At 44.9% G+C, this 7,855-nt stretch overlaps 1 protein-coding gene across 1 annotated transcript in view; it reads right to left on the bottom strand.

Moving 5' to 3' along the window:
- Window positions 1–5,315: 5,315 nt before the first annotated feature.
- Window positions 5,316–7,855, bottom strand: part of LOC102777304 (CD81 antigen-like) — a 29,026-nt gene continuing 26,486 nt past the window's right edge. The window contains exons 7-8 of the mRNA XM_087845443.1: window positions 7,350–7,433; window positions 5,316–6,747 (exon numbers count right to left, since the gene is read on the bottom strand). Of these exons, the coding sequence (XP_087701569.1) occupies window positions 6,685–6,747; window positions 7,350–7,433 (147 nt within the window). The 3' untranslated portion in view covers window positions 5,316–6,684. The remainder of the gene's footprint in view (window positions 6,748–7,349; window positions 7,434–7,855) is intronic.

Raw genomic sequence — 7,855 nt, 5'->3', positions numbered from 1 at the left:
GGCGCTCCGTCAGCCCAGCGTCTGTGGGCGGGGCCCAAGAGTGGGGGGCGGGGGGTCTAAAATCCACCTGCTGTCAAGACAACCAGTACACAGGAGGTCTGACCTCACACGCTTACGTCACCGCACCCCCCGTGACCTCTCATACTTGAAATGTGCAATTCACTTGTATTTTTATCTTTATTCCTATTTATTCTATTTATCCCCTTTGTATATTTTATCTATATATGTCTTTGTATTTATATATGTGTGTATATATATATATATATATATATATATATATATATATATATATATATAATATTCTGTAACTTCTGTCGGTACTGTGCTTTTTTGGAAACCAAATTTCAGGGAGGAACCCACCCGAGGGTTTAATAAAGTTTTATCTTATCTCTTATCTTATCTCTCCGTTCCCGCAAATATTAATAAACATGAACCAAATAAAAACAGATTAGTGTTCAGCAGTGTAGAGACCACATACCTGCTTCACGTCAAACTCCGGTGAAGCCATCCACCTACCAGTCAAAGAGGCCACGCCCCTTTCCTACTCTGAGGCTCAAAGCTTTATACAGCTTGGACATTTCACTGACACGAGCACATTTGTCTGTGCTGTTTCTAACACACACATTCATGCGCCGATGGATGCGTCTGACAGCAGCTTGGGGTTAATACCTTTCTCAAGGACACTTGGCATGCAGACTGGGATCGAACCACCAACCCTCCAGTTAGTCGGTGACCTGCTACCACCTGAGCTCATAACCCCCCTACAGCTGTTATGAAGGACTAAATTACCTATAGAGACCAAACGTGTCCCAAACGTGTCGGCTGCATCCTTCGGAGGACCGGGCCTTCGCGGTCTACGTGGGCCGGGTCCTTCAAAGACCGAGGTCGGTGTTGTGCCAAAAACTGATTTCCAATGTTTGCGTGTATTTTTTATGTGTAATATCTTTACCTATGTTAGTAAATAGACTTCGGTGAACAGCGTTTACAAAGGGGCTATATATGGAATTAAAATATTTGCTGTTTTTTCAAGCATCTTTACAACTCTGTGTTATTGTACTTACATTATAACCAATCCGGTCCTTTATCCCCACTTTAAATATTTTTACAGAACTATTGTAATATTTGAGCCATTTCTGCTGTCCAACTACTTCTTACAAAAGACATTTTTAATGTTAATTAGACTTTTTTTTAACGGCATAAATAAAGGTTATATAAAAGTCACCGCCAAAAACTGATTGCGGCTTCTACCTTGTTACACTAATGTTGTTTGTAGCTCAATATGACTTTATGTCATCCATGAGGGATGCATTTGACATATGTTTCACATATTATAGCCCAACAAGTTACTTATAGCAGTTTGAATACGAGCAATCACTTTTTGGCACAACAGGTGAGTGCGAGGCTGTGAAATGTGACGGTCTAGCCTTCTGATCTGCGTCACCGCTGTCTTGGTGGAGTTTAATAAACTCGGCCGTCTGCTCCTTGCTATCTAAAATATAACAGGACACTGGAGTAAACTCTCGACGTCTCACACTTCTGTTTAATCAGTTTTCTGTTTAACGTTTATTCAGCTGTGTAAAAATCCCGGAGGAAACCACCCGATGGATTAATAAAGTTTTATTTAATCTAATAATCTAATAACTTTGATCTCAGCCAAACCGATTTACTCCGGAACAAATAAAACACTGAAAAAAGCCCAACAATAACATTTTTAAGTTATCCGAGTGACTTATATCATGTTTAACCTGAGTAGTGAAAGAGCGGGGGTCTGAAAACGATGAAGCCGGGAGTCCGCTGCTCTCGCCGGCTGGAGTGACCATTGAACCCCCCGGCTTGCTATCGAGCTGGTGGATAACAGACGTCTCCGAAAACGTCGGCACACTTTTGCAAATATGCGACGTCTTGATAAACCGAGCAGATATTTGAGGTTTACACAGCTACTTTCTCGCCTGAAAATATGTTAAAAGTTTATTTTGTGACCCAGAAAGATTAACAAGGATAATTTTAAAACTCAGTAGCGGCCGCCATTGTTGGCAGCTGAAATTTGGCTGGGCCGCGCTATGAATTCTGGGATATGGTGGGCCACGAGGGACACACCCGACTTTCCTTCAAATTCGGGGAAATGAAGGACGCATTTGTCGGCCGCATTTGAAGGAGTCGACGAATTGGGACAGCCTTCCTCGCCTGGCTGTGACGTAATCGGCCTTCAAATGCGGCTTCAGGAGGATGCAGCCGACGTTTTGGGACACAGTTGTATCAGGCTGTAAACATGTTTGTTTTAACATTGGAGTCTATGGGGACTGACTCACTGCTGCCTCTGCTGGACGCCAGAAGAACTGCAGGCTTCGAGTTTCAGAGTTGGCTTCATCTCTCAGGTCGAGGAGTGGAAACAACCTGATAAACTGAGTGTTGTTTAATATGAACATCCACTAGTGGAACGGGAGATACGTGAGTGGAAACAAAGAGTAGGTTTGAGTTTAACCGCCTTCAAGAGCGGCTGTAAATGACTCATGAAGAAAAATGGTCACTTTGAACTTTGGTGCCGTGAACATGAGTAGAAGTTAGAAAACATGTCTGTCATCAGTTTTGGTGAAGCATGATGTCAGGCTTACACATCTGTACGTTATGCAAGCCGATGAAAATAACCCTTCTTACCCAATCGAGGAGCCGACAGAAGGGCCGAGCCGGGGTCAGAGGTTCAGCTCCAAACTCGACTGTCGATTCACAAAAACAACGAGCTCACACTCGGACGTGTGTTTCTAATGTGTACCGACAGAAAGTTAGCTGGCTTCTGCGCTTCTTTAGCAACTTTTGAACAGGGGTACGAGCGGGATTGTGAAATAAGACGAGAGATTGTGATTGTTTAAGGGTCCAGGAATGTGGAAATGGTTGGGGGAGGTCTGGGAAGGCGAGAGTGAGGAGCAGCAATACGTCAGGAGGGAGCAGGGAGGGATCCTGCTGCAGAAACCACGGACTTTCACACAAACCACCCCATCTGGGTTTGGATGCACACAGGACTGCATTTAGCAACACACACACACACACACACACACACACACACACACACACACACAGGTCACGACCTCCTTGTGTGACTTTCACAAACCCAGAAATATGTGCAGAGAGACCTGCGGTGTGCAGCAGAGGACACGCTGCTCTGATTTTGTTTAGAGGCAACAAAGCTACAGACAAGTTTCAGCCCAGAAGAAGTTTCACTCGTTAGATTCTTTCCAGTTTGTTTTCTTACTGTTTGTGATGAATCTCAGCTAAAGAAAACAGATAAAGAGCGAGACCGCCTCCCTAAAAAGACCCCTTTGGACGAGGACTGGATCACAGAGCATCTCAGGACAGGAAATTGGAAAACCGGCAGGAATATGAGGACAGGCTCAGCTCATGGTCTGACAGTCCTCGTGATTAGTAAACGACCTCACACATCCTGTGGAAACAAATGAAGATGGTGTGGGGCGAAAGAACAAAAAGGATGGTGGGGGAGGAGGAGGAGGACGCCACAAATCAACCTCCCAGCCAAGCGAGTGTAGGAGAGAGGCCGTTTGTCAGCGCTGCCCAAAGACCTCGACTCCTGTAACAGGGAAACGTCTCCGCCGTGATCAGACGCGATGCTGAACACGATCGTCCATCGACTGAAACAGTTACAGAACTTTAAAATAGGTTTTTAACTTTAAACACTGAAATGAAAAATGAATACATGGTGGAGAAAGGGTGGAGGAGGTGGGGGGCACGGGGGCCATAAAGCGTGTTTGGCGAGCGTTTCAGCGCTCCCTGCTGATCTGCAGCATCCATCACAGGATGTTTACAACAAGCAGGCTGCAGACGAAGAGCCAGCAAGAAAAGAACTATTGATACATTTTTGTTAAGGTCTGAAATTCACAGCCAGCTCTGACATGGAGACGTCAATCTTTGAGCGCTGAAAAAGCAGCAGTGCAGAAAACACATTATACGCTGCAATAAATGCAGAGTGTCCCCTCTCACACGGCCTTTCAGCGGCAGCAGCAAACAGGTCGTCAGAGGCCGATGTGATGATTAAGTTTAACATTGTCTACAATATTGCCAAAGCACTTTAAGCTCGAGCAGTTTTTCAGTAACTTTCTGGTAGAAATGTGCTTCAAATAAAGGACTTTGTTAGTTCATCATTTACAGATGAATATTGTCTGCATGGACTGAATTTCCCCTCCTTAAAGGTGCGCATGTAAAACTGCGTGTTGAGCGATGCGGCTGAAAAATTTGGGCGCGCCTAAGAAAAAAACATTAGTGCAACCGTGACAAACGTGACAAACGTGAGTCTGTAGCCCTGCCAGGTGTTTTTTGCAATATGAAGTTTTTTCTTAGCGCTTCCTCAAATGTGGGAGTTTATCCGAGTGCTGACCAACACTCACTGCACCAGTTTACACCCTGACCCACTTTTATGGTAAAGGTCAGTGAAACTTTCAGACTTTAATATTCAAACGTGTAAAAAGGTCCTGAAAGGTCAAAACACAGTTTTCCAAAACTATTGATGTTCAAAAATATTTGATATCTGAAGCCAAAAACTTCCAGAAATAATCCGACTTGTTCAAACTTTGTACCATGTTGATGCTGATCAGAGATGGAGCAGAAAATACTGTAAAAACTGCTGATGTGAGATGAAATGTGTGACTTATGTTGAAGTATAAAAGTTTGACTTTAATACGAGGCTGAAACAGAACACGCAGCAATCGTTTACTTCCTGTTTGTAAAGCAGGACACATCTGACTGTGTGACTGCATGAGACAAAGAACCTTCAACCTTTAGATGAGGCGCCACGATAACTCAGTTTCTCTGAAAAACAGGATTTTTGATTTTGTGACGTTGAGATGAAGAAGATTTGGTGCCATCGCTGAGACGTTTGAAGCAGCTGCTGGTCTTCTACGGTTGCCGGGGATCATCAGCAGGTTCATCCGTGTGTCAGCGTGGCCGTGAAACTCTTAGCGGGAGGAAAAGTGACAGAAGATCAAACAGGACCTACCAAAAACCCTGCAGGAGGCCACAGGTAACGCAGGCTGCACCAAAAAGGTTACACAACTGAAGCTGCAGTCCTCGAGGCCGCTTCGCTGAAACGTTTCTATGCGTCGCTGCTGCAACACACCTGAATAAAACCGGCTGCACGCTGAGGTGCCCGCCCCCACTTTAAATAAGTGTTTAGAAAACTGTACTTTTACTGCACCACGTTCACTCGAGCTGCTGTAGCATGAATCAAACGGCTGAATCACCTCAGCATCGAGAAGCGACCCTCTTACAACGGTCACCTCCTCAAACAAAAGACACGAAGAGCTGAAAGGTTATTTGTAAAATACATTTATTCCCTTTATATTTGGGCCAAAGTCTACAGAGCAGAGAGGAGATTTATGCAGCGGTTATTCAAAAGGCAGCATCAACGCTTCATCGGCGCTGTCACAACATCTTCCTCTTCCTCCTGCGATGACGTACCAGACACAGATATTACGATACAAAGAGAAGAAAGGCATACACTGTTTCTACAGCCTTCATTATTTTCATTAGTACGATACATCAGAGCTGTACGTCGCGCTGTCGAGCGCCGCTTAGTTAACAAGGCAAAGTTTTAATTGGTTGAGAAAAGCTACGGTTATATGGAGGGTTACACGAGACGCTATGAGTGAAAGGAGAGGGTGGAGGGCCGCGGGGCTGCAGCTAGCGTCGGCCGATGAGGCGGGAACACGGGAACTGCGCGTGCACGGGTCAGCTCGGACGGCGCTGATAGAGCCGCGCTCGTTACCATGACGACGAACAAATAAACATGTCAGATTAGACCGACGAGGCTCAACCGGACGAGGCTGCTGCAGTCTTTTCAAAATAAGGGCACGATGCACAAAATGACTCAAATATGACATGAATTTAAGATGCAACATTAATTATTATTGGTGGGCTTTTAAATTTCTGCTTTTAATCGTTTTTAGTTTTATTTGTGAGCAAACACAACCAGCTCAGGACGACCGGGTTGCTGGGAAACACGTGACCAGTACACGACTGCAGGAATGAGCGAACATTAAACTCTGAGGCGTGTTCTGATGATCATCATTTACCAGCGCACGGGGTCAGAGGTCACCGACTTTGGTTACAGCTTCAGATTAAACATTTCATTCCCTGACAACATCCCACAGTATGACCAGAGGGGTGTGTGTGTGTCTCTGTGTGTGTCTGTGTGTGTCTGTCTGTGTGTGTGTGAGAGCGCCGGTCATGCACGCCTTCAGTCTGGATCCACAGCATGTTTGTGAACAAAGCTCGTGATAAACAACATCCATGCTCAGGCAGACGTGGACATATACGTCCACATATTTATATACAGTTTATACAGGAAACGGGGATAACATCGAGAAAAGGCCGATATGAGAGCGTGGACGTAGGCAGGAAAGCAGTAAACTAATCAGATTACAGCACCTCGACGGTGTGACAGTGTGACAGCATATCTACATTAAACACTGCTCTAATATGCAAAACAGCATCTGTGACTAACAAAAATAACAATAAAAAATGATCTTTGACAGTGTAAGAAAAACAGGATATTGTCTTTAACAGCTGACTAAAATCCAGCAAGCAATACATGTGGCATTTCCTGGTTATAAAAAACAAACAAACGAAGGAGACGGCGAGGTCGTCCTCTCCTCGTTCGTTGGCCGGAGCCCCGGCGCTTTAGTACACGGGGCTGTTGCGGATCCCGCAGCACAACACCATGCTGAAGATCATCTCGAAGATCTGAGGAGGAGGAGGAAGCTGTCAGGGCTGCGTCACAACATTACATCATTACAGCAGCTACGATTTCCACTCGGCAACAGCATTTGTGCGCTCGCGCCGCCTCCTGATTATCACTGAGACTCTTGTAGGTGGGATGGTCATCTTTGACCGAGGGAGCAGCCGTGCATCAGCTTCACTAACGCACCAGGAAAGACTTCAGTGCTGTCCTACATAAAGCTACAAAAACCAAAAGACGACCCAATAAAATATGATTTTTCCTGCTCATGAGCTAAAAAGGGCCAATGGTGCTTGAGGAAAGGTCAGGGGTCACCTTCATCTTCAAGGGGGTCTATCCCGCTCATATTCTAGCTTCATATTTGCAGCCGTGCGTTCGCAGTTTGTAATAATCTTTACTTTACACTGAGCTCAGTTCAGTCATCCTTCTGATTGGCTGCCCCTCACACAGGAGGTTTAAATAGCAAGTGGGTGGGGCTTCTACGTGGCTGAGGATGACTGTATAAGGACGTATCCTCTGTTACTTGTACACACACTGTATGCATGAAATAAGCAGAAACGCAGCCTTCAGCACATTTACGAACAGCAGCGCTGTGTGATGTTCTCACCATAATGACGGCGACCACCAGCGCGGCGATGCCGATCAGGTAAATCTTATCGTGGAACAGCTCGTTGATTCTGTCGTGGCAGTTCTGCAAAGCAAAAACAAAACATTCAAACACGCCATCTACTGGAGGTCAGAGAGAATGCATCCTGCTCTCCTGCTGCTGCTTCACATTTTTACAAACACATTTTTTCTTTATTCTCTTAAATTTCATTTGAGGAATCTTTGATTTTAAGTTTTGGAAAGATGGAGGAAAAAATTATTTTTTTAATGTTTAGGAATTTCACTTCCTGTTTGTGGACCAGTCTAAGGCTACGTTCACTCTGCAGGTCTTGATGCTCAATTCAAATTATTTGATCAAATCCGATTGTTTTGTCTGCTCGTTCACACTACAAATAAAATGTGACAGCAAACGCACTCTAGTGTGAACGCTCAAAGCGGCAAAAGAAGACGTCACACACAACGCGCTCTGTTTAGACCCAGAGCAAACAGTATTGTTTGACTGATGGT

The sequence above is a fragment of the Neolamprologus brichardi genome, chromosome 1 (genome assembly GCF_056152115.1).
Source record: "Neolamprologus brichardi isolate AB-2024 chromosome 1, ASM5615211v1, whole genome shotgun sequence".
Lineage (NCBI taxonomy): Eukaryota > Metazoa > Chordata > Actinopteri > Cichliformes > Cichlidae > Neolamprologus > Neolamprologus brichardi.
This window is presented reverse-complemented; position numbering and strand designations above follow the sequence as displayed.